Source organism: Nyctibius grandis, chromosome 4 (assembly GCF_013368605.1).
Source record: "Nyctibius grandis isolate bNycGra1 chromosome 4, bNycGra1.pri, whole genome shotgun sequence".
Taxonomy (NCBI): domain Eukaryota; kingdom Metazoa; phylum Chordata; class Aves; order Nyctibiiformes; family Nyctibiidae; genus Nyctibius; species Nyctibius grandis.
In genome coordinates this window covers 41,983,456-42,010,826 of record NC_090661.1, presented here as the reverse complement: position 1 = coordinate 42,010,826, position 27,371 = coordinate 41,983,456, and the positions used below count along the sequence as shown (strand labels likewise).

The following is a 27,371-nucleotide window of genomic DNA, read 5'->3' as shown; positions in this document are numbered from 1 at the left end:
GTTGGCCAAATTCTGCATTCCAGTATTAAGTACAACTTCTAACAAGCTCACAAGAATCCTTGACTGACTACAGAAACAAAAAGTAGCCATTTTTCTTCCCTTGCATTATGATAGTATATAGAAGAATAAAACACCTGTACTTTAGAGGGACCATTTCAGTTTCATGATTTTTAGTTTTGAAGTAGTAATATCCAACAGCAGATTTTTGCTTTATTGTTTAGAGTCCAAAAAATCTTTACAGATGCCTCTAATAACATCAGGAACCATCTGCTCCAATCCCGTGAACTCCCTAGTGAAGAAAGTATGAGATTCTCTTGGTTCAGAAGCCATGTCTTTCAGATCATCCAGAGGTGCCCAGGCAACACCGACAGAGAAGACTGTTATTCCTACAATGTAATAGCACAGTAAGAAAAAAAAAAATAGTTAAGACCATTTTGCCTACAGATACAAGAAAAACAGCCATTCCTACATCCATGATTTAATCTGGATCAGAGAAGCATGTTTCAATACCTGCAATCTGTCGAAGATGAATGGATTTTGCCACTAAACATCAAGAATTAGATTTGTCTCTGTAAGAATCCTGAAGGAAACATGGGATATCTTAAGAGCTAGTGTCTTAGTGCTTTTTATAGCGACAGACATGAATGTAGCAAAGATGTCAGTCCTGAAACACAACTAACATTGTGTAAAATTATTTTGAAAATAAATTTGGATCTTTTGTGTATGCTTAGTGCTTTCAAGCATCAGCAGCCCAGTGACCTTTTTGGCTAAAATAGCTTGTTTCCATTCTAGATGATGATGCAGTGCAGGGGTAATGCCATATTGGATGGCATCATTGGTTGGAGCTTCACCACATGGCTCTTTATTTTTAATCAACTAATTTCTCTCCTATTCAGGAAAATAAGACTAGGGGTACATTTTTAACTAAGCTGCCATGAGTGAATCCACTTATACCTGGCTCCACAGTGCTGATTTTTCATCCTAATGGAAAACAGTTCCTAAGAGCTCACATTTTCTTGAATTTAAGACAGGTATGGGTACTTGATTCACTCACTGGGGCTGTATTTGCAAACTTTGTTTAAAATCTTGACATTTATAATACAGCACAAACAGGATGAATTAACTTCCATTACCTTTAAAGATACATCATTTACCTGCTTTTTGTGAAGCAGCAGCAGGTCCTCTAACATCATCGTAAGACTGACCATCAGTCAAAACAACGAGGAAATTTTTGTTAGGTCCATCTTTCACTGGCCCAAACACATTTCTGGTTGTGAAAGAAATGGCATCACCAGTAGCAGTGCCACCGCTCATGTAGCGAATGTTCCGGATGGCTGAGAGGACCTTTTCTTTTGTGGTGTAGTCTGTGAAGCTGAACTCAGTACGCTGGTCATATGTGAACTGCACAACTGCAATCTTGGAACCAATGTCAGAGATCTCAAAAGCCTTTGCAACGTTGCTGATAAATTCGAGCACAAGGCGGAAGTTGCTGTCTCCGATGCTGCTGGAACCATCTATCAAGAAACCAATGTTGACGGAGTTGTAGCATGTCTTGCTACACAACATCTGCTCATGTGAACACAATTTTTGGACAAGAGGTTTCACATATTTGGTAGTACCAAACCAGGTGGGCATTTGGTAAGAGAAGAAGCCGTTGTTTCGACAGACAGCCTGTTTGAAAACAAAAAGTCAACGGGTGAATACTGACACCGTGGCTGTATGGATAATAATCAGACACCTATGTGATTTTGTTTCAAAGGCAGGTTAGAAATGCAGCCTGATGGTGGGAGTTTGGAGTGGGTTTTTGCTTGTTTGTTTTTAAAGAAATGGAGGACAAACATCTGCAGTTGAAGTTGGTGAAAGCTATAATATAGCTTATTTTATCCAATAAGAAGTCAGTTTTGCCCTTCGACCTCTGGAAATTCCAAATAATTTAACTTTATTCATAGGAACTGTAACAATGGAAAATTATAATTATGTAATTATAAATTGTCAAAGTAAACTAAGTCATGCTCCTGAATATCCAAAAAGTAGGTGACCTGTGTTTGAATTCCTACTCTAATTCATAGAGAGCAAGAACCAAATCTTTTCATCCAAGATGAATGGCTTGCATGTGAACTTGTTAGGATGTGTTTTTTTCAATCTTTTCTGTCCCATTTGTAATGAAAGTAAGTAAATAACCATCCATAGAGCAGGTACTGAAGGATATGCCTCCCTGTCTGCCATTTCAGGATAGGAGATATCATAGCTGCGTTTCATTGCCTATGACCCATTTAACCATATTTAGGACAGGGGATTCTCCTACTCTGAGAATCTTCATGTAATTACAAAGTCCAGGAGCCTAGAGCTTGGCCAAGCCTCTGGACTGGGGGGACAGTGATAGCACTTTGGTACCCTTTGCATAGCCCCTTTAGCAGGAAAAAAAAAAGTGCTGCTTTAGGTTTCCTACTGTGATTCTTTTAAATTGCTTATTAGCAGGGATAATTTCATTGGCTTTTTGGAGAGAGAGAGATTAAAAAAAATATTAAGAATTAGTTCATTGGGATTTTAGCATGAAATAAATTCTCTAGAATCATACTCATGACTGAAAAACGTATAATGATATTCTTCTCTCTTACTTTGTCAACAAAACCAATGTCTTGTACCATTCCCAGCTCCTCTGTTGTGGGTTTCGCTACAGATACAATGAATACGTTGACTCCAAATTCTCTGGCCACTATGCCAGCTTCTTCTATATCATCTGAGGGCCAGCCATCTAGGAACACTACAATGATCTTGGGAATTCCTTTGCGCGCTCCATTTTCCAAAGAGAAGAACTTTTGAGCTGTGTGCTTCAAAGCTTTCCCTAGTTTCGAACAGAAAAAGAATACGAAGAACGAATGTGATTATATTTTGGTACCAGTTCCCTGTATGAAATTGTGCTGGATTTCTGTTGTGATTACAGGTCTCACCCACTGTAAAAGCAAAATAGTGTCCCAGGAAATTTGATAATAATGAAGACTGAGCAACCTATAAGTTAAAAGACAAAAAAACCCCCCACCTCCAAAAAACAAAACCAAACCACCCCACCAAAAAACATCCACAGATAAAGCTGAGGAAGAAATCACTGACATTTTTTCACCCACAGGTCTAGTTTTGTACTAGGAAGTAGATGTATCAGTGCCTGCCAAACGGATTGGAAGGAAGAAAGTTGAGGAGCTACCTAAATTTAGCTTGTGAAATGCAACATCTTTGGAATGCTTGGTTTCCTCATTTGGCAAATATCTCTTCACAACCACTTACTACTTATTCTGAGTTTAGTTTAACTCTTTAATTAGCCCCTCAACAAGAAAGAAACACTAAGCCTTTTAGATATGAATTTGTCTCAAAATATCACTCCGTTACTAGTGAAAAGTCGATTACTGTTTAAACACAGGAAGTTATACTTGCACTTCTACTCTAATTAAATGTGTAATAAGCAACTCTAACTTCTGGAAATGAAATGTAAGATGTGGCAATGTTCTAGTGGAAAAATGTTGAACCTGACTAAAATGAGCATGGCATTTAAAACACTTTCTTACCTAACTGAATTATAAGAACTTCAGTAGATGCACACACACACACACACATATATATAAAAATATACAAAGAAGTAATTTCTATTTGAATGTAAGTATGAGCTCACCTGTATTAGAATTGCCTCCTCTGAACCCTAATTCCTTTATTGCAAACAAAACTTCTTTTGCAGCAGTGAAGTTTTTCAGATAGAATTCAATTTTTGGATGTTCACTGTGGAAAAATAAAACAGACTAATAAAGTATGTAGTTCACTTTTCATACTGCTATGGCATTAGCAAGCTAAAACACAATTTGAATAATTTTGTTCTTGGTCATAGACACTTTTTTCTATATTTTTAATTACTAAAATAGAAGTATGCTCCTTGCTTAATAATTCTCACAATCCTTAACAAGAAGAATTATTTACCTGGGTGGGTAAATTAAGAACAGGCTGATTCTTAGGCTTATCAAGCAGCTGAAAACATTAGGTTGAAAATATATACAGAAAAAAAACCTGAATATGTTAAACTAAATGTATTTGTGTAATTGTAAATTGGCAGCTTTTCTACTATTTGTATGAGAAATACCTTCTTTATAAAAAATTCCTGAGGAATGCAGTTTGAGTTATTTAATTTGAGAAGTTTTAAGGTACATTAGCTACTGATTCCATTTAAGAAATTAAAGATTTTAGCTACGCTATGTTTCCAGATTTCACTTTTGATTTACAGTAGGAAACAAAAAGAAATTAAGCTATTTTTGCCACGCAAAGGGTAGAAAGATAAACATCTGCAGGTCAAAGAGCTGCTGCTATGAATAAACGGCCTGATCCTGCATCAAAACCACTAGAATGAACCCCTGTGCCAAGCAGAGTTGGTCTGCCATGCTGAATCTCATGGCAGAATAACTGTTAAAATGGTACATTTTGAGATATAAAGATTATTGCTTGTAAGATTAGTTTCTAATGAAGAGGAGTTGAATGTTCAAGGTGCTAAACTGATTACTCAGTTACTCCACAAATTGTTCCTCACCTTATAGTATTTAAACCCAGGACAGCAAGACTGGGGTTCATTTCCCCTAGGTTTTGATGTCTAAGGTGGACAGAAACTGGATTTTTCAGGATGGAATTCATCACATCCTAAAAGAGGCATCCAAAGCGCTTCAGATGGTTTGTGCTGTAAATGTGGTCTAGTGACTATAAAGCAAGCCTAGATCGTTAAATCAGATGCAGACATCTACTCTGCAGTTGTCTAAAGGCAGAGGAGAGGAACAGACTTTAGTGATGGAAGGTGTGATAGAGAAACCCTGTGTTAATCTAACAGATGTTTCATCTTCTTGGAATAAAAGTTAAAGGCTTCTTTGTGCTTCCTTTATTCCAGAAGCAATAACCAAATTGGTTAAGCCTTGGAAAACTGCTACTGCTGAGCGCTAGCAAACTGAGCTATGGCTCCAAAAAACCTTCTACCAATGTGTTGGATGTTGCAGTGCCTTTCAGAGTGTTTTGCAGTCTGCAAACATACATAGTAGTATGAACAGACTTAAAATAAAAAAGTGACCACTTACAATTTGAAAATATTAGCTGTAGTAACCTATAGGTTGAAAAAAAGCAGTTGTTTTGTACGTGTACACAGCCATTTGTGACAATTCTCTCTCTACAATTTTTTACAAAAGTCATCTCTCCTTTGCCGAGTCCTTTCTGCTGTTTTACTAAGATAAGCTACAAAACTGTCAGCAGCAGATGGGCTGCGGGAAGTCCAGCTGCTCTCTCTATCCAAATATCAAGTATCACAGGGGCAGAAGATGATCAGATTTTTCACTTCTTCTCACATGGACATCTCCATGTAGCACAGAGCAAACAGTACTACAGCTGGAAAGAGTTTGCTTTCCTCTTGCTATTCATTTGCCATTATTGAGTGAATACTGTTCTGCAAAATAGGGAGTGATATGTTAATTGATTTCTCTTATTAATCACTCAGTTATATTTTCTATAGATCTGTTCTTACCTGGCTTGTACAACTCCAACATGAGGCCCTTCTGTTCCAATTCCCAACATCACAGCTACTTTTCCAACAAAGTTTTTCTGCAAATTAAATCTACGTTGGCCGATGTTGTAACTTCCATCAATGAGAAATGCAATATCAGCTTTACAGTCTGAGAACATCCAAAATAATTAGACTTACTTAACACCAAGTAAACATTAGAATTTTGTTTTGCAAAAGTTAAATCTGTGCATTCCTACCTTTGTTTCCAGCCTTTTTATCAAGTGGCTTCTTAGGTCTTTTACCTTCAGTGAAAGAAACAGCATGGATCATTTAAGAACAACAAGATGAATGGCCAGAACTGAACCAGAAAAAGCTCAGGCTCCAAGAATTACTATCTGCAGTAAGAACTGTCGAACGGTTTAATTATTAAACTTGCACTACTACTGCTTTGCTCCTTAGAGAATATTCTTCTTCAAATGAAAGAGTTTAACCTTCCTTCTACATCTGCCTAGCTGATTACTGAAATGTAGAAAGCTGGGTGGATTGCTGTAGCTCACCATCCCAAGTGTTACCACTTCTCAGCAATCTGCTGTACCATGCACAGTTTTAATGTTTTGGAAGCAAACCATGAATTAAACTGTAAAGCAAATGGTCTATTCACAAAAAAAAGCAAAGTCCAGCATTTACATACCACTAACTTTCATAAAAACTGATCTAGCTTTTTACTGGCAGCATTTTCTGTGGAGAAATTCCCCTAACATCTAAATTTCTGCTACATAAGTCTTCACACCACTCAGCTGATTAGTTCTGTAAGAAGGAATACATTACCTCTGTCTTCTCTGTCACTTAATAGGAATTAATATCTCAAAAGCTCATGAGCCCTTTCCCTCCTTTATGTTATCTGTACTACTTTTCCAAATTCATTCAAGTTTGTTTCTTCTTTTTAATTTACACAAACACTACTGAAATCAGAATCAATTTGCCCAATTACAAATGATTCATCCTTTTGCTGATGGAAGATACACTGCAAAAACAAACATTGTATATGTTTTCTTCTTTAAAAATAAACGAATCCTATGACACATAGCATTTTAACCAGGGATTCACGCACTGCAGCACATCTTATCACAGGAGGCTTTCCTCATGGCAGAGATCTCCTACCTGTAGAAGGACGTGCTGTTGATACTGATTGTCCAACTGCTTCAAGCACTGCGTTCCTGGTACCTGTTAAAATATTGGAAGAATAAATTTACTGTATTTTAGTGTATTTAGATGAAATTACAAGTGCTTGAAGAATACTATATTTCCAATAACCTTTCTTCATCATCTGCGATTAGCTACTCTGGGAATAGGACACAGGCCTAGACAGACCTTTAGCGTAATCCAGTATTGCACTTCTTGTTTTACAGGTAATGAACTTCTCCTTTGAGATTCTGCATTTGAAACAATAGCAGCTGATGAGTAATAGAGTGCACTGTCAGCAAGTTCGCTGATGACACAAAACTGGGAGGAGTGGCTGACACAACGGAAGGCTGCGCAGCCATTCAGAGAGACCTGGACAGGCTGGAGAGTTGGGCGGGGAGAAATTTAATGAAATATAACAAGGGCAAGTGTAGAGTCCTGCATCTGGGCAAGAACAACCCCATGTACCAGTACAAGTTGGGGACAGACCTGTTGGAGAGCAGCGTAGGGGAAAGGGACCTGGGGGTCCTAGTGGACAGCAGGATGACCATGAGCCAGCAGTGTGCCCTTGTGGCCAAGAAGGCCAATGGCATCCTGGGGTGTATTAGAAGGGGGTGTGGTTAGCAGGTCGAGAGAGGTTCTCCTCCCCCTCTACTCTGCCCTGGTGAGGCCGCATCTGGAGTATTGTGTCCAGTTCTGGGCCCCTCAGTTCAAGAAGGACAGGGAACTGCTAGAGAGAGTCTAGCGCAGAGCCACGAAGATGATTAAGGGAGTGGAACATCTCCCTTATGAGGAGAGGCTGAGGGAGCTGGGTCTCTTTAGCTTAGAGAAGAGGAGACTGAGGGGTGACCTCATTAATGTTTATAAATATGTAAAGGGCAAGTGTCATGAGGATGGAGCCAGGCTCTTCTCAGTGACATCCCTTGACAGGACAAGGGGCAATGGGTGCAAGCTGGAACACAGGAGGTTCCACATAAATATGAGGAAAAACTTCTTTACGGTGAGGGTAACTGAACACTGGAACAGGCTGCCCAGAGAGGTTGTGGAGTCTCCTTCTCTGGAGACATTCAAAACCCGCCTGGACGCGTTCCTGTGTGATATGGTCTAGGTAATCCTGCTCCGGCAGGGGGATTGGACTAGATGATCTTTCGAGGTCCCTTCCAATCCCTAACATTCTGTGATTCTGTAATTGAGAGGTTTTGAACTGTAGTAGCCATTATTTCTAGCAGATAAATTCAGGACTTGATCTGGAGAAGTGGATTTCACTCACACCCTCAACAAAAGCACCTGTAATTCCAAGTTCTTAGCTATTAATTTGCAATGGACACTACACAAGGATTACTAGTACCTTAGAGATAGTAGGCTGAATTTTAGCTATGTAAACAATAAGAATGCATTAGAGAGACCTGTTTCCCAGACTTTGAAAGTATATACTGGAAAATACATACACTTTAATATTTTTGAAACCCCACAACATATATAACCAGTAGGCTTCTTTATACATTTTTATGAGGGTAGTTTAACCTCACCCAAGTGTCAGGGCATGATAACTGGTTTGCAATCAGGCACAGTATCTCAACTATATGGACAAAAACTTCTGAAAAAAACACTACGTCACACTGTAGCTTAATGACCACATCACACCCAAGTTGACATTATTCCTACTTATGGAGGGTCAGCGTTCTCTTTGTAGGGAATGCTGCACAAGCTCTTTGAAGGGCCTGACAAGTGCTACTGCCTGCATGAAGGCAGGCAGGGGGAGAGAAGGGATAAAACTATATGGCTGGAAGCAGTAGGTGGACAGGACTGCAACAGCAGGATCAAAGCACCGACTAAGATCAGCTTAAACTGTCGTGGAACTGCACTGTCGACTGCTTGCTATCATGTCTTTGTATTCTAAATAACTGTGACCCACTTTTTTCGTATCAGCTTCTGCTACAGACTAGCTAGAATAGTATTTTAAGGGAATTGTGGAAAAATGAAGACAAAATAATGAGTTAGAAGTGAAAACTCTTGTTACTACACTTAGGATAGCAATCACATTTTTTAATGCATAAAAGAGCACTGATGAACTTTCCTAGAGTTCTGTTAATATTTCAAATACAGTTTGCAAAATATAAGTGTGATCCACCTACGAGTCACTGAGAAAGACGAAGCCCATCTAGTGAGCACCTGAGACTGGATCCCATTGGCTTTTACAGCAGGGTAGTTTTCCTGTCCTGGGAGAGTCTGTACCCTTACAGCTCCTCCTGCATTGGTGATCACCCCCCTGAGATACAAAAAGGGTTGTTATAAATCAGACATTTTAATCGCAAGAAAATGCAATACAATTATACCATTATTAGTACATTGGATACTAGCCTCCTGAAGAAGATGCCATATATCACGCAGTTGTGTTCAGGCTAAAACAAGCTATAAATTGCTGAAAAGACTTTTAAAAGAAACTATTCTGCAGAGCACCACACAGACTTAGAAAAAAAAGGTCAGGAAATTCTAAATTTCTGGCACTGTTCAGACTGACGCTGAAGCGTGATGTTTCAAGGACATACCAATACCTAAAGGAAAGAGCTCCAGCGAAACATATTTGAACTCATTATGCCTCATGTATATTTGTGACTGAAACAAAACTTGGTATGCTTCGCTGCAAAATGACCAATGCTAAGAAAAATGGAAAGAAAAATTGCTGCTTATGGTAGTAATGGGTATGTAGGATATCTTGTTATGAAACTACAGAGTTAAGTCAGAAATGGTAGGCATTATTGATAGCAGCCATCAGATATTACTGATAATTATAAGAGCAGAGGCTAAAGCATCTTATTGTTCTTATTCACCTGTAGTAAACGTTAAATGTGAAATCTGAAATGAAGGAAATAACTAAATGCAAGTTACTAACTCAATCTGTGTAAGATTCTGGATTGCTCTCAGTCTAGACTTGGAAATAGTATATCAACAGTAGACGCAATTCAACTGTGTCATTTTCACTGACAGAGATGGAGAGTAACATACCAAATTGCAGCTTCAGAGTTTGGAATACTCAGGTAATAGTTGACAAGTCATAGCTATCGCCATTAGTTTAAGCATACTGCAATGCATCCTTACTATGCAGTTATAATGGATTAATTAAAAAAAAAACAAATTCAGAACAAATACCAAGAAGCTTACTGATTAAAATATCTTATAAAGTAATATTCAGTATTATAAGACTACGATACTCCTTAATGCCTTACTAGAACGGTCAGTTCAGAAATGCAGAAGTGACAAGAAAACTTGTAGCAAAATCCATGGAAGAAGTTTTCCAAAACTAAGAGAGTTGAACCTAAAACACCCAGACCCTAGACAAGTTTTTAGAGGTCATAGTCTAGTTCTTAGAGAAGGCCACTGTGGTTTTACCCTTGTTGAGTCTCATTTCATGATTCAACAAACAGGTTTTGAGATTGCCTGCTAGATCTGGCCTGCCATCTGAGGCGAAGGAATAGCTAATTTGAAAATCTTGCTGATGCTCATGGACTGAGGATTGTGTGAACACCCAGCAGGACAACAGGTTTATGCATTTAGGAAACTTCAGGGTTAAAGGCAGCCCACAGAGAACTTCACTGGTTTTGCAGGCAGAGAGGCTGTTGTGGTTGTTTGCATTTGGATACCTCAAGTGACAATAATAGGTGTCAGAACTGTTCAGATCTCTTTTTATGTGCTACTGAAAGAACAGTTATTATTTTTAGAGGCCAAAATTCAATGCTGAGCTTCTCTAAGAGGCAGTAAAATCTTGATACTTTGTAGTACTTGGGCAGGTACAGTACTGTGGGAGACAAACAGCCATTTCAAGGCTATTTAGACACAGCAATGTTGTGCCTTTGTGTTTATTTTTCTTATCTGTTTGGCTTCCTGCTTGGAAAGAGGTCCTGGCCTAATCTGATTTAAAACATTGCAAAAGTAGAATAATCAAGACCAGAGTTTAGAAAACCTTGCACATATTTCTGGTAATACAAGCTCTGCGTATCTGTGGCAAAGGCAGCTTCCATATAAATGTCCTTGTGGACTGCTGTTAAAATACATTCCTCATTCATGGACGTGATTTGCATTTCTAAATTGAACTGTGGTTATATATATTTAATTCTTGTATCTTAGAAGATTATGATAGTATCAAAATACACAGATATTTTCTTGCCTAGGAATACTGTATACATTATATATACAGAGGAGCTTTAGTAAAGTTACCCCGAATGAGTTTAAAATCAGATTATAAAGTTGGCAAATACAAACAGCACTTAAAGTTCTTTAAAAAAGTGAAAGAAAAATTAGACCAGAGCCTCTAACTGGTTATTTTTAAATGACAGGAAAATTCAGTAAGGCAAATTACCTTTAGGAAAAATAATACATTAATGTATTTAGAATATTTCAGTCTAGTTACAACATAATTTTCTTCTTTAGTACCTGGTTCTCTTTGGCATTCAAGCCTTCAGTAGGGTCTCAGTCTTAATGGATAAGGAAATATGTGTCAGAACTAGAATGTATGTGTTTAATTGGAACAATTTCTAGTTTAAGTTTATACTTGCAATTTTAGTGAAGCTACTTTGGGCTTGCATCAGCAAACCTGATCTATGCCCAAGTTAGCTCCCAAGAAGAGCTTAGTATCTCTTCCCCCTTCCTTTGTTGTGGACTTGCAACTTTGAGCACTGGCTGAATTAAACTCAGAAACACATCTACACTGAAAGCTCAGCCTAAGAACTACGCCTGGAAGCAATGATTTCAGCTTATTTTAGTCACACTGTGACCAGTTTTGTCTGTATTGTTCCATTTTGTCTATTGGTCTTTTCATTTTGATTGTCATGTAATCGTTCTGGGGGAAAATAAAATCTAGATAGTCTCCACTGAATTTGGAAGCTTTCCACTGAAACCAGAGTAGATTTATTTGCTCCTTATCTATTCATTGAAAACATGTGATGCTGTATTTCATCACAAGTCATAAAGCTCGACTGCCTTCTGAAGAGACCCTATTTCCACATGACAACTCTGGTCTTTTTAATGCAAGTGGGGGGCTGATATTAGATGTGAATGTAACATGAAGCATAGCTTTATGAAAGTTATTCCTCTTTTCTTGCCCTTTTGTTCTGTACAACTCTTTAAGCCACCTCTTACAATCTCTTCGGTTTTACTTGGGATGTTTCTTCCAGCAAGTTTACTCAGAGTGCATGCTCATATATGCTGAAGTGGAATAAACCACATTGTCAGTCTGCCTTTGTATTCTGAAAGAGATGATTGGCAAATTCCTTTCTGCAGTCATTTACGATTGACTTTTAAAGTGAGCTTCATCTTGTGTAGATCTGCAGTGATATTTAAACAGTGAAGAAGTGCCTGTGCATTTCCTCAGAATGATTTATGTCATTACAGTCTGCTTTGATTTTCACCACTGTTCTTTGCTCCCGTGTGATTGACTTTCATGCCACGGCTGTTTTGATTAAACTAGAACTCTGCAGATTTTCCAGGAACTGCTTTCACTTCCTTACTCATTATGTTTCATGCTACTGCCAGGGCTGCTTGGCAGCAGCTTTATATAAAAGCTATCAGTCCATTCTCTTCCCTAGCTTCACTGTTAATAACAAATCATAATTTGTACCTAAATGGCATTTTTCACTCAAAAATGCACACAAATTAAACAGAAAAGCAGATACATGAGGAAGCAATCCAGTACCTCACTGCACAATAGCTCATGGGAGAAAGTATACTGGCGAAGGGCAGCAGAAGATATGGGAAGGTCTTATGAAATGTAGGAATTTCACCCAAAACATACTTAAAAATCTGAATTGAGGCAAATGAGCAGATGGGATTGAAGCTTTTTAGAGCCTCATGCTCCTCCTCAAAGTAAAGTGCAAGAACTGTTTATCTGTGCTCTCAGAGAAAGAGATACAGGACTGGCTTGCCTTTGCTGAATTTTGAAGGAATTAGAATTTTTCAAGGAGCCTGCACATCAAAACCGATGCTTAGACCACAAAGAGACTCTTCCAGCCATAGGAGATGACCCTTATAGATGTCAGTAACCTTAGATACAGCAGTAGAAAGCTGAAATACCGTCTCCTGTTAAAAGAAACACAAGATTTTCACCTTTTTGAAAAACATTTTTCCTCTGGGTAATTTTTCCATTGTTTCTTAGAATTTGTAATAGTTGTGACAGATTTGGCCAATAGAGAAAGCACCTTTTGTGGCATGCTTATAAGCTACTGACTTCTTTAAAAATGTTAGGAGATGAAGCCAAGATGATTTCCTTAAATGGGCTTAGTTCTCAGTGTAAGGTAAGGATCAGCTAGATAAAATTGTCTAAAGGTAACAAAACATTGTCAGTGAAACAGACAAAGATCATTTTTCCCCTTGTTGTAAAATAACGTTAAAGGGTGAAGAGAAATAGACTTGAATATAGACTAAATGTTGTAGGCCAAGGGAAGGTCCCAAGCCCAAGGGCAGCAAGACAGCACCTCGGCTGTTAAATGAAGTGCACATTGAGCAGACTTAAGTCTTGCAATCCAGAAGCAAAATATTTGCTCAGAAACTTACATGGTATGTTTTTATGCTAATCATTAGGCTCATCATATATGTCTATAGGTAGGCTGTTTTGTCAGCAGAAGGGAGAGAGCAGAAAACTGAAGACCTGCCATGCTGCTCAAGAGCATAATTTTGACCTGAACGTTCCTGCTCCCATTGCTAACAGGGTGCTGGCTGTGATAGCAGCTGGAAATTCCTATAGGGTCCTTGGATGAAAACAGTTATCCTCAGAGACTTAAGACAAGATAGCTGAATTACCTGAATTCCCATCTTTCCTTACTATGAGCAGCTGCATCATTCTCCATCACTCCAAGGAGCATCCTCCCCTTCCCCAAACCACAATCTCCTACTGCTGCCTGACTGCCTTCAATCACTGATACGGAGCTGCTCAGGGTTTCATGCCAGCATCCTCTGGCCCCTGGCTTGTGCTCTTTCTGTCTCCTCTGCACCCCTGTTGCTTTTGGCAGGAAAGAAGGCTTGGCAGCAGAAGCAGGCACTACACCAAAGTTTCCCAGGGGATCTACACCTGCTCAGAAATCACTCTGGCCAGACGACCTTTGTGTCAATATTCTTGCAGCAAACACTGGGGCAGCTCAGGGGCCATCATGTGTGTTTGTGGGCACTTTGTGCCCAGTTTGGTAATACCATGATATGCTTTTGCTACGCTTGAGTTCTGGGACCCCAGTGTTTCATTAGAAATGGTTCTACCCTGTGACTAGTTAGGAAGGTTATGAAAAAATTTACATGCCTATTTAGCATCTAAACACTACCACATTGGGCTAGGTCTCCATTTAGTGGAACTGGCACTAGAACAGAACTGCACAAGCTGAGAACCTAGTCCTTCATTTGACCTTCTGATTATTAATCCAATTAATCACTCAGTAGTAGATTTAACTCAGCTCTTCATGCCTGCATAGTGTCAGCCTGGTAGGAGGTTCTCCATGCTTCCCCGACAAATAAATCTTTTATTCTTCTGCCCAGAAAAAGAGCAATATTAAATAAATATTCTGGTTCCTGAGAGTAATTACACATAAAATAAGGAGAGACAAAGGAGAGAAAAAGCCAAATATAATAAACTAAAACAGGCAGAAAGCTTATTCATCTGTAATATACAGAATTACTCGTAGCTGAATTCTGCTAAATTCTTTACATGCACTATATAGTATTGTATTGTGTTAATAATTGCCTCAAAGCAATGGAACTACTCATAGGAATAAACATTATTTGGTTTATATAAAATTAAGGAATCAGGCCTCAGTTTGGACCTGGCACACAAACTGGAGCGTACATGGAGGGGGGAACTGACCCATGCTCACAAAATCATTTTCAGTTTAAAAAGAAAAAAAAAATAAGCACTACTCCCAAGACTGATGCTTCTTGAAACGATGGATAGTTGTCTGACTCTGCTTCATATAAAAGACAACAGCAACAGTCATTATAGTGGCACAGGCCTGGTACTCGACAGTGCTTAAGGTATAGACCTATGTTGCACCCACCATGCAATGTAACGTAGGGCATACCTAGTTGTAAAGTAGATGTGGTTGGTTTCAGTTATTTTGAAGATATTTAATTCTCCAAGCAGGTATCTAGTTACATCACAATAACAGCAAATTATGGTGATTAGCTATTAGCAACATGTTCCTGGCATTACTTTGACACCAGCATGGAGCTTAGCCATTGCAACACAGAGCGAGAAGGAGCAAGGTTTTTTTGTATGTTATTGTTGGATTTTGTAGCCTGCACAGAAATTAGCTGAGAACTAAATAACTATCATTGCCTCTCCTCCATCCAGCAATCCTTTTTTACCAGGACCAGTATTTATGGCTGCTAATAGTTGCAGCAAAACCAATGAAACATTCTCATGTAACAAATTCTGTTCTGAGTATGAAAGGCTGGCAGGACTACCAGCCCCCAACTTCAAGGTAGTCTCCAAAGAAAAACCAGCAGTTCTCTGAAACAGAAGATTTTTAACCCATAGTCTGCTTTTTTGAAACTCTGTACTACACTTTATCATATTCAGAAGACTTGAACATTGTTGATGTACATCTTTAATGGAAGAGACAGTTTAGAATGGTGGGTATATTTCATTCCCTTCATTGCTACTAGAGCACTCTGTTCTTGCAATGTCTCTGGAAACAGATTGTTAGATCCAGGTTTTACAAACAGGGGTGCACATTTCACAAGAGGTATAATTTGGGTTGACACTGACTATGGAAAAAATCCATATTTTTCCATGCTCTTATGCTTCTGGGCTGGAGAACAATACTACACATCACTTAGAAGGTACAGACTTTGGTGAAGACCTAAGTGGTGTATAAAATGCCTGTGCTTTATGATCTAAGGGGAAGACTATGCAAATCTTGAAAAGAAATCTGCTTCTTCCTTTTCTTGTACCTCCTTCTTATTTATAAATTTGTTGATCTTTCTGGTGCTGATCTAAAAATTATATTAAAAAGTTTATATCATGTGAACATTTTTCAGCATTTTCAACATTCTAGTATTTCCGTATTCCACTTTTCAGCATTTTCAGTATTTCCAGTATTTCAGTATTCCACTTTTACTAACTCCTAATTATTTAAATTAATAAGAGATTCCGCTGAGGTACAATTCTGCAGTAAAACAGATCTTGCAGCCCAGCTGTATGGGGCTTGCTGCTTTCCTGCAGCTGGCGCAGGAAACCTAGCCCTGCCAGCTTTCTTGGTGGGACTTCTCTGGCCATCAAACAGTCTCCACTGGCATGGGAGGTTTAAGATCACTGGCTAGTTTAACTGGTTAGGAACTTTTGTGGCATTTCAAAAAAACCTCAATTCTTAAGTGCCTTTAGAAAAAGATCATGATAGCAAAAGCTTTTTTTCTCTTCAAGTAAAGACACCTTTGGCAACCCGTAAAGAAACGGAATGTTAAAAATAAATACCTACATCACTAAATACAAACATTATCTTAGAAAGAAGACAACAGAAAGAAATCTGTTTTCCTATTTTCTTTAAAAAAGTTAAAGGAAGACATTTTATCCAGAAAGTATTTCACAAACTTTTTGTATATACTCAAACTAGGAAAAGTGAAGAACTGAAATTTAACTTTTTTTTTTTTTAAAACACTCATGAAGACACTTAAAGCACACTGAATGGAGGCATGCATTCATTCTTTTCACAGAAGGATTGAAAGGAAGCCTGTTCTAGCAATAAAACACACAAGGAGACATATAATTATATTTGAAACTAACTCTTAAGCTTTAAAAACAAATACACAGAGACCCCCACAATACCTCACAAGTTTTTTCTAGCTGCCCCTATTGTACCTTAGGTCTTAGCTTCCTTCATGGCATTTGAGAAATTCCAGACAAAATTTCTACTCAAAACCCCTCCTTAAATCCAATTTTTAAAAATAGTTAGATTTAGTTTACTTTGGAGTTTAAATATTATCCCTAATTTTGGAAGTCTTGTTACAAGTTATAGGATTTATAATGTTTATCTTAAGAAAAATTTATTTCCCTCCTTTATCTTCTAGTCATTTATTTCTCTGTAAAATTTTAGGGTTTTTTGAAAATAAAAAATACTCTGATAGCAGAGTTCAGCATCGCATCAATATATTCTGAGAGAGTCTCTTTCTGTTGCTGGGGAATAAGAAAAGATTGAAACTATTCCTCCATTTCTTTTAAACACTTTGTTCTTAAAAGCTTCAGTGAAACAGTTTCAGCCTTTCTACAATGGCAGCAGTAGTCTTATCTGGAACATACAAATATAATGAGATAGTGTGATTTTTTTGTTTGTTTTAACTGTAGTTTACGTGTATGTTAACATGAATGTACCTAGAAGCTAAATAAAACTAGTTTTAAGTTCAGTGATGCTTGAAGGGATTCTGAATAACTTATGTTGTAATCCACAAATGCTAATGAAATCTCATTCATAGGAACAGGACATAAAAAGATCTCTGTAATATAGTATGATACCTCAATATAATGATTTGTGTCAAGAGTACCTCTTGAAACCCACATAATTTAGTATGTGCATGATGGAGTCCTAATTTCAATTATATTTGTAATATTCAATTATAGTTCTCAGAAATTAAATAGGAAAAATTTGGGCAAGATGATCTAGTCTGTACTTTAACTACAATTGATCCTGTCTTGAAGCCATCTAGTTATTCTAGACAGATGGAAACTGCACTGTCTACTGCAGTTCCTATAATATCCCAGGCTATCTAGTCTCTGTCCTTGTTGTTAGACTTTTCTTCATGTCTAATCCAAATTTCTGTTGCTGAAATGTCAGTCCTATCTTAAGAGCGATAACACCTTACAAAGTTTCAAATCTATTTTGTGGTAGGAAGCATATTGTGAAAAGGTCTAAGTGAACAAGTATCGTGTTATACAGCCAGTTAATAGATGAAGCTAAAAATCCTCCTTTAATAACCAAAAGCTTTCTCGAAGTATTAAAATAAAAGTCTGAAACTTGCTGTAGACTGACAGTCAGGAATCAGTCTGGCTTCCACAAGCATCTGAAATAGATATCTCCCTGCCTCCAGCTGGTTTTGTCCAACATTTCCTTATTAAAAATTGATGCAAGAGAGAATGTACCTTGCAAATAAGTAACTCAATCTTTGTCCCTCCTCAAAAAAAAAAAAAAAAAGAAATCAGATAACCTTAACAAGGTTTCTGCCAGCCTGTTTTCCTTTCCCTGTGGAATTACTATTGCTTTTCTAATGACATCTATTTAACATGGGTTATCTGGATATCTTTCTTAGTCTTTAGTTTTCAGTTTGATACAGGAGTGAATTCAGCTAGATACTGGTCTAATTAAGAGATCATTAAGTAGACTAACACCCAGCAAGCAACTGTCAGAAGACAAATGCTGTAACAAAAAAAAACATAACACTGATTAAAAATAATAGTCTATGGACCACATTCAGCCAAATCACAGGTAGGTCTGTTTGCATAGGAGCTTAAAATGTTTTCAACAGTTTCAGAAAAAATGCCATGTAAAGGAAAGTCAGAAAATGAATCTGCTTTTATTCTCCAGTTACTATTTATACTGTAACTTTCCATGTCTACCAGTGACACATAAGTAATCTTAACAGTGAAAGTCCGTCTGCTGCTGTGCCATTTCAGAGAAATGTAATAAAGCAGTTTTCAGGAACACTTAATCACAACTCAGATATAACTTGCAAACCACTCAGCCATTCTTTTCTTCCTTGTTCTCTCTTCTCCTAATGACACTCCTATTGAGTTAATATGTCTCCCAAAGTCCAGAAAGATCTTTATTATGATGGCATCAAAAGGTTAAAATTTAAGTGTGGCAAGACTACATAAACTTGCTTGACACATTGATTAGCAATCATCTGACTTACCTGTGTATGGCAGCTCCACAGACACTGGAAAGAGAGGCATAAACTCCATCCCCAAAGACATAAAATTGCCATAGAGGACAGTTTGCTGGGCAAAGGACATCTTCTGTCTCCTTTTTAAGGTCGAGTCCTCTTGTAAAGCATGTGACAGCAGTGGAAGCTAAAGAAAAAAAAAAAAAAAAAAAGAAGAACCTGTGACCTGAAAATCTTATGTGGTTGTTGTGGGGTTTTTTTGATTTTTTTTTTTTTTTCCATCTCTCTACAGTTTCCAAGTTTAAAGCAAAGTTTGAATTTGAAATTAGGTACAGTGTCTCACCTTATGCTCCAGCATGTCTGTAAAGACATCTTTGGAGCTTACAAATGTACAGTTACGACAAGGAAGAACACACTTTTAAATTATTTATGGGAAAGGAATGGCAGAAAAAGGTGAAAAGAGTAAAAAAAAGATTTACAAGCAAACTCCACTAAACCTTAAAATACATTTTAAGGATATTAAAATAATAGGATATTAAAATAATATCCAAGGAATACGACAGGGGGGAAAAAGCAATTCCCATCTGTAAGTTTATTGCAGAGACAGAAAGGCAAGGGGAAGACCTTTGAGGGCTGGTGGAACACATGAGCAGGCAGCACTCTCCAAGCAAGAAATTAAACGACTCTGATGTTCCCACAGCAATCCCCAGCCATGGGACATCTATGAACCACTTGGGAAACTCTGAACCTTCTCTCTAGTTGCATTCATGAAGCAGGTTGACAGCAGCATTTCCCTTAGCCTCTGCAATAAATCCTACTGAGGTCAGTGAGGAGGGGAAAAAAAAAAAAAAAAAAAAAAAAAAGGAGTACCCATCTCCTTGCTCCAGTAATATAGTAACATCTAGAACATTCATATCAATTCATTGCAATGAAGTTTACACCATTATCACTGTGCAAAGGACTGCCACTCACCCAGTGAGACAGAAGTTATTATTCAGCTGAGGCACATGCACTTTCCACATAGAACTCTGCTGCCTTTTTTTTTTTTTCTTAAAAGTTGCTCCTCAAATTATCATCATTAAGCTTTCACTGTGCTTGCAGTGTAGGTATGCATATACAGATTTACACTAGCATACAATTTTGCTTGGAAAATTGATGCTTTTTCTTTTGAAAACTTAGAGGTCATTATATTGGATACTTAATACCATCCTTCTACTACACAGGACTGCACATTCAGCTGGTCTGATAGCACAACAAATTAGGGCTTTGCCTTAGACCAATATCAATTCAACATATAAGTTCAATCCATGACTGGATATTTCTCTGAACTTCCTAAGAGCACATCTTGCCCTTGCTGAGCACCAGAAGGTGCAAGAACCTTTTCTATATGCACTTAGAGTATTACTGTCAGAATATTAAGATGAGAGCTGACAGAGGCTGGCCAATGTATCGGCACATACACCACAGCATTATATCCCAAGGAGAGTATGTTTAAGGGACCAGTGACCTGTCTTTCACCTGCCCCCTGTTCTCTCTTACCCTAAGGTGTTTACTGACCCTAATGTAAGCCGCTGTTATTTGGAAGTATTTGGAGCATACACTGTTCCTCATCAGCAGATGGAAAAGATCACACCTCCTGCTAATCCCACTGACTTCAGAGCCGAAAAGCAGAACAGTTACAGCCAGAGGTGCACAGGGAAGTGTGTTTGTTCATTCTGGCTGCACAAATTCAACACCTACATTCATAGACTATGCATGTAGGTTTAAGTATATGTAATCCTCATTAATGCTAAACTGAGATTATGTTAAACTAATCACATCATCCTGAAAAATCTTTGCCGCTATTTGTCAGCACAAAGATGTGACTTAAATATGCTAAATATGTTTATATAGCACAAAGTAAGAAAAAAGAAAGCAGCAAACACTTCTTTTTTCCCTTCTCAAGATAATAAAAGCTGTTTACCCAGTAAGATACTGTAAAGTGATTTAATCCGCTTCTCAAGTATCTTAAGAATTAAAGAAGTTTCTTTTAGGACTTACAGTCTTACCTACTCACATCCTCTCCATGTTTAGTCTTATACATTTGCCTTAAAAACAAAGTCTGAAAAACCAAGCAGAATCACCATGCTTATACCTAGAAGCTCCGCATTTTCATTGTTATAAGTGCTAAATTATTGGTGTTATGCTAAAAGAAGTCACTTTGCTTTGCTGTTTGAGTCCCCTGATCCTTTCATGAAAGTTCTACAACTGTGTTAGCCAATTACTGGGTGCTAATCAAGTAATATCCACCAAATGACAACTAGTGAGACCATCAGAATCAAACAACATCTGGAAGGCTGGATGTCCTTGGAGGAATCACTGCCATGAGCATCACTGGTAATCTCTGCTCACACAGTACTGCTTGTGTCATGTACCCTGCAAGATTCTTCCAGCCTCTATAAGTGCAAGATGCCACAGGAAGTTTTAATATCTGTCATTTCTAGTGTACTGTACTTAACTATGCACAGCTAGCCAAGGAATTCAAAGACAGTAATTAGACATGTCTAGCTAACAAACACTTTATCACTTAGAGATCTGTATTTTCCTCACTACCAGGTACTTACGAATTACAGTCATATGTCAGATTAACATTTTACATAGCACAGAAGATGAGGAAAAAAAAATCTTGCTGGTTTTTCCCTGGCTATGAAAACATAGAAATCCATTGTAGCCCAGCCATGGGATTTTTACATACTGGCAGTCTAAATACTGTCATGATTCTTGTCTACCATACCCCTACCATGAGAGGGGGGCTTCCAAGGGAAGGGAGCAAGTTGCTGCTGTGTGAACTGAAGAGCTGACATACTGCAGCTAAGGGCTCTAGCAGTTCATACCTCAGCTGGATCAGCACAGAGGTAACACCACACACTTTGAAATACATGATGCTGTTAATTAAAAAGCAACAATTTCATTTTGGTTTTCTATGTAGGTAGATACAGTTTTCTATAAGCTATAATTCTGTAACTGAGACTAACATTAGGAATGTTAGGTGCAGTATCAAAATGAGAAGTACTGGGTACCAAAATGAAGACTTACAATATCAGCTCTGCAGTGGGTTTTGTTCTTCCCTGTTAGTTCATGTATCATCAGCTACCGAACCCATAAAACTACAAGTAGTCCATTGCGAACAGGAAAATGTATTAAACAGGTATGAATACTACATAATATAGAATAGTTCTTTGCCAGCTTACGTACTAATCATTCTCCCAAATTTCATATGTGATATTACTATTAAAATTGAAGAAGGTGGTTGTTTTTGTTAGTATATCCAAGATACTTCATTACAGCAGTAACCACCAAAGAGAGAGAGAGAGAGAGAGAAATACAAAGTAATTGAGATAAAACCCATATGTTTTAATCACTGTAATTTAAGAGTGCAAGAGCAGTAGCAGTTGATGCATTTCTCCAGATACTTACGTGATCCAATACTCTAAATCCACGTATTTTTGAAAGAGGGAAAGATAAGTCTGTAATTTACAGGAAATGACTCAGTCCTAGACTCCTACCCATTCTGGACTCTGATGAAGACTAGAGACCTACATTATGTAATATAAAATTAGGTCTTCAGAACTGTAATAAAATGACCACCATCCCACTCTGTCAAGACACACACACTCTTTAAGCCTCACAGCAAGACACTACATCAGGGTACACCATCAAAATGAAGAACAAAGAAAAGAAACTATATTTCTTCCTGATTTAAGCTCTATTTAAAAGGTATGGGGTGAATGTCTTCCATCATTGTTGACAAAAAAAAAAAAAAAAGCAGCACGCAAAGGCTTACTTCTTTCTTAAAACATCCAACCAATAACCATGCTTTCAATCATTTTCCGTCTTTTTGGTGCCACATCCAACGCGCTCTGATTTGCCCTGAATAGCTGTTTGTTATGCTCACCTACAAAAGTTCTCACTTAATTTTTGACAGGAGTCACTAATTTAAAAGACTCTAGAAAAATAAAATCCATAGCCAAAATCCAAGCTTTTCTAATCTTGAAGCTTCCATGCATTGCTTTGGGAAAGCAGTTTGTTTATGTAAAGGAAAAAAAAACACCCTTATGTACATTATTACAAAAAAGATCAGGGATTCCTAAGAGTAAGATAGCTTTATCAGTCATAACATAGGGAAGTACATCCCTATTATACTTCTTATTCTTTATATTATTTAGTATAGTATTGTATTTAGGAAGATCTGAAGTCCTTTTTTACCTTGAGGATTCAAACAAGCCTGCTTTTTCATATCTTATACAAGGAATACTCACACAAACCTTACCCATACTACAAAAAAAGACATACTAGTAGAAATATATGTGTTTATGTTTTGGAAAACATGTTCACAGATTGCATACTAATTCCTCTAATCTTATGTACATACCCTGATCTGGACAACAAGGGCAAGGGAATTTAAAAAAATCTAGTCAGGGCTATATAAATAATTTCAATCTGAGACTTGCCCTTTTCTGATCAACTTGAGGTTGCTTGCCATCACATGCCAATGTTCACCCACCCATACAGACTCATGTAGGGTACCCAGAGCAGTTGAACTCGGCAGTATTTGTGTGTATTTCAGGGGGAGTACAACAAGAGGTATAAGATCCTTTAAGACCTCTGCGAGTAGTTTTGAGCCTAAATACAGTAGATTTTTGAGGAAATTAATGTTCTTTCATTACTTTGAACAACAGAATTTAAGCACACTTTTATAAAAGTTCCTGCAAGCTTCTAGTTCAATAGCCAAATGCTGATGAGTTTAGGTTCAGAATAATGGTAAGAGACAGCATCTTACAGTAACAGTTCACATTTTATATTACAAACACATCCTGGTACCAATATTCCATCTTGCCAATATTCCCTTAATGTTATTTTAGTTGGTTCCAGATTATAGAGGCTTCTTCTCCAACCTTGGGAAGAAGCATTACAGAAAACTTTTCACTTGTTTCATGACAGGCTGTCAGCACTTCATCTGTAATGCACCTGTAAAACAAAAAGGAAAGGAATTGGGGTTGTAGATTTTCTGTTGCTGTGCATTTTTTCCCTTTTTTTAGCCATAGCACTTGTGTGACATATAGCCATTATCAGTTTAGCATAAAAGAATTTTCCAACTGTTTGACGGAACATAAAATGAGCAGCAAACCCTGCTTTCTAATGACTGTGAAATCCTGAAGAACCATTCAGAAAAGCTTGAGGCCACTCACCTTCTGCAGCCCAGGCCTGTGTCTAGAAGCGCATCCTTCTGGAGGGCACCCTTCTGCCCTCCCTTGGTGAAGGGCTCCACTGGAAGGGGCAGACAAACCATTTGCGTCCTTCTGGCAAATTCTTTCTTTAACTGCTTCCTATGGTTCCCGGTTCCCCTGGATTGACTCTGGCTCCAGGAGAACCCGCTCTCCAGCAGCAGGGATGAAGTCCAACCGGGCACAGAGCAACAGGCAGCCCCGGCCCTGCTAGGCTTGTTAAGTACGTTCTTTTGCTTTCCAGGTCAAAATAATGGCAGGGCAGGTTTAAAAAGTTTTTAATTGATTCCACAGTCAGAAATACATCGTAGATCCTCAAATCGCCAAGCACTGCACAAGTGCCTTTATAACACACACAAACACACCCCCAACTCACTCCTGCTGTCAGCACTCCCCTTGATGGGGACACTTGCCACCACTGCTCTTCCTCAACCTGCACCAGGAGGGAGTTTCACCCCCGTTTGGAAGCGTTCCCAGACATCCTCCGCGCCCCTCTGCAGCCTCCCCCCGGGGCCATCTCCGGAGGCGCCTGGCACAACGGGGACCGGCCGGCGCCGGGGCAGCGCAGCGAGCCCGGCCCCGCGCAGCCCTCCCCGGGGCAGCGGCCCCGCAGCAAGGACCGCTCCGCGCGGGCGGCCCGTCCACGGCAGAGCACGAGGCCCGCGGGGCTCCGGCGGGCGCCCGCTCGGGAAACCCAGCGCACCCCGGCGAGAGGCGGCCACAGTCGTGCGCGCCGAGCCGGCACCCGCGGCCAGGCGCCCCCGGGCGCCGTTACCTCCCGGCGGGGAGGGACCCGTAGAGACGGTCCGAGGGGGAAACACCCCGCGGGGAGATGGAGGGAGGGGGGGCGGTCAACTCACCCGAGCCGTCGCTCCCGCGCACGGGGCTGCAGAGCAGGAAGGCGCCTGCGAACAGACAGGGAGCGGTCGGGGCGCTGCTCCGCCCCCGCCCCGCCGGCCCCCGGCCGCTCCCCGCGGTACCCACCGAGGAGAAAGGGGGATAGCCACATGGCAGCGGGGGGCGCCCGCACCCCGCGGAGCCGAAAGCAGAGGCGAGGAGACGAGAGAGCAGCACAGCACAGCTCAGCTCAAGGCAGCGCGCCCGCCGGGCCGCCCCACCGCGGGCTGCCGTCGCCTCCGCGCTGCTCCAGCACCTCCGCGGAGCCAGACACTCAGCGGCAGCTGCCGCGCCCGCTTTAAACCTCTCCCGGGGCGCATGAGCACTGGGGCGGGCGAGGGTGGCCGCGGGCGGGAGGGAAGGAGGGAGCAGAGCCGGTCTGGGCGGCCCCATCGCTGGGCAAGGACCGGCAGGTGCTGCTGTCCCTCCCCCGCCGCGCCCCTCGCCTGCTCTTGCCGCCTGGGCGCAGCCCGGGTCCTCAGGGAACGGCCGCCCAAAGCCGCCTGAAGCAAGCGGGTCAAGCAATTTGTCCCCCTCCCCGGGACCTCCCGCCGCCCCGGCCGCCGGGGCTCCTCCGCTCCGGGACCGGCAGCGGAGGCAGCAGGACCTTCCCGTGCCCGGCGAAAACGCCTTTGCCGTTTGCCTTGCCGGATCTGCCCGCACCCTCCTTTGTTTCCTTTCCACCTACAGCTTTTTAACACCTTGTTTCAGATATATTTTTTTTTTATTATTATTATTATTATTATTAAATACCTTATTTCAGATATCTTTGTTCCAGATATCTTAAGAAATGCCAGTGAGCTATCAGTTACTTCGCCACAACACCTGGCCCTTCCTCGGAGATGAATGAAGGGGCAGAGCTCCCAGCAGCGCTGCTAACGCGGCCTCTCCCGCCCTCGCCCCTGCCCGCACCCGCAGGGCCGGTCCCCCCGCCCCGGCCAGCCCGGCGGGGCCGCAGCCGCGCTCCGGCGGTGCCTCGTCCCGCGGGGCGCTGCAAAAGAGACCTGGGCAATTTAAACCTAATTTAATCTCTCGAAGAGATGGAAATACCCTAACCAGCATTGTTGTATCGTTTGTGTTTGGTCTAAAATGTTAGCGTAAGTATTACAGGTACCTGCCTTTCATTTAAGCAAAACTTTGCTTAAATTAAAGACAAAACCAAAACCACAAACCGCTCCCCCGCCAAAAAAAAAAGCCCCAAACCCAAAGGCAAACCAAAAGCAAACAAAATGAATCAAACAAAAAACTCCACTTTAGAGCCAGCTTCGTTTTCGTAGTTCATGCACATGTGGCATGAAGTATTAGCTGACACGAGTGTAAAATGACCAGATTATTTACGAATGGGTGGGAAGAAGCGGCAGGAGCACGTTTATTTCAACGAATGCCTTAAAATCCTGTTCCTTGCTGGCCGCTGGCATTCGCTGTTTAACTTCTGCTGGGAAAGCTGTTCCCAGAAATAAACTTTCGAATATAAATAAACTTTCAGAATTCATAGGAATTAGCATGTTAATGGATTTGCCGGGGCAGAATAATTAAGTGCAGGCATTGCAGTCAGGTCCGGGAGCGATCGGTCACGGCAGCAGCCGTCTTTTGGGAGGCAGCTGATCAATGCAACTTAATTTGGAGCTTTTTTTTTAATAACTGGTTGCATAAAAATGCGCATCATGAAATACCTCTTCATATAATTGAAAACAAATACGTTTGAGAACTCTACGATCCTTTCAGAGATATGCCGCCCATACAATGAAATAGGAAGCAAGATCGGGTAAGTTATTAATAATTTTTTTTTCTGAGTTTAATTCGAGCAAAGCACAGAAGCAGTGAGAACACGATCCCCTCCCTCCCCCCAGCTTTGATCGTCCCAGAAACACATTTTTATGCTTCCCACACAGGATAAAGGTGGCAATGCTTCCCTCATGACATGGTCTTCTCCTACGGGAGCATCTCAAATGCAAAATTATTCAAGGCAGTTGGTGCAGATGTCAGGAACTTCTGCTGGTGTTTCTTTCTGCTTCTCCGGATCCCGAGAGCTTGTCAAGGAATTACTGTTATCCAGCAGGCTCCCTTCTCAACTAGAGGTTCACCCGAGCAGGTCAGTCATCATTTGCCTTTGGTGATCAATTAAAGAGTTGGCAATGGCCGCTAAAAACTCTGTCCCTGAGCTCGCCTCTCCCTGAGGTGTCTCCCACAGATGCAGAGGGTACTCGGTACTTTTCAGAAATGGCTCACATTTTCTGTTGCAGCCCTCAGTTCATGGTTTTCTCAGACCTGTGGTAGTTAAGAGAGAAGTGGGCTTGCTTAATTTTTATTTTTATTTTTTTAAAGAAAAAATTTTGGGAAGCCAAACGGCATGTTAGAGAAGATGCCTGCTGTGTGGCTAGCAGTGCTGACAGCAGGTCTTCCCCCTTGTCTTCAGATCAATGGCGGTAAACCGATGACCACCCCGCTCGCTTCCCAATGCCCTCACCTTCACAGCAGCCCAGGGAGGGAAGCGGCCGAGGGCTCCCTGTCACAGGCATCCTGCTGCTCCCCCAGCCAGCCAGGCCTAAGGAGGCTGCCAGAAAACGGGAGCTCAAGCCCAGCCCGAGGGAGTGAGCAGGTGTTGGCTTGTCCTAGGCTTGTGTTGCATCTTGTCTGGTGGCAAGAGCAAACTACACACCAGAGAA

The 27,371-nt window shown here is 40.3% G+C and overlaps 1 protein-coding gene across 1 annotated transcript; it reads right to left on the bottom strand.

Annotated features, from left to right (window-relative positions):
* COCH (cochlin) lies at positions 1–25,767 on the bottom strand. Its single transcript, XM_068397365.1, is given in 14 exon segments — positions 1–386; positions 1,155–1,671; positions 2,619–2,845; positions 3,665–3,768; positions 5,537–5,684; positions 5,773–5,817; positions 6,677–6,739; positions 8,833–8,966; positions 18,575–18,731; positions 24,669–24,713; positions 24,793–24,862; positions 24,897–25,019; positions 25,021–25,389; positions 25,531–25,767. Coding segments are annotated over 14 exon segments (2,415 nt in total). The 3' UTR covers positions 1–210.
* Between the last annotated feature and the right edge of the window lie 1,604 nt (positions 25,768–27,371).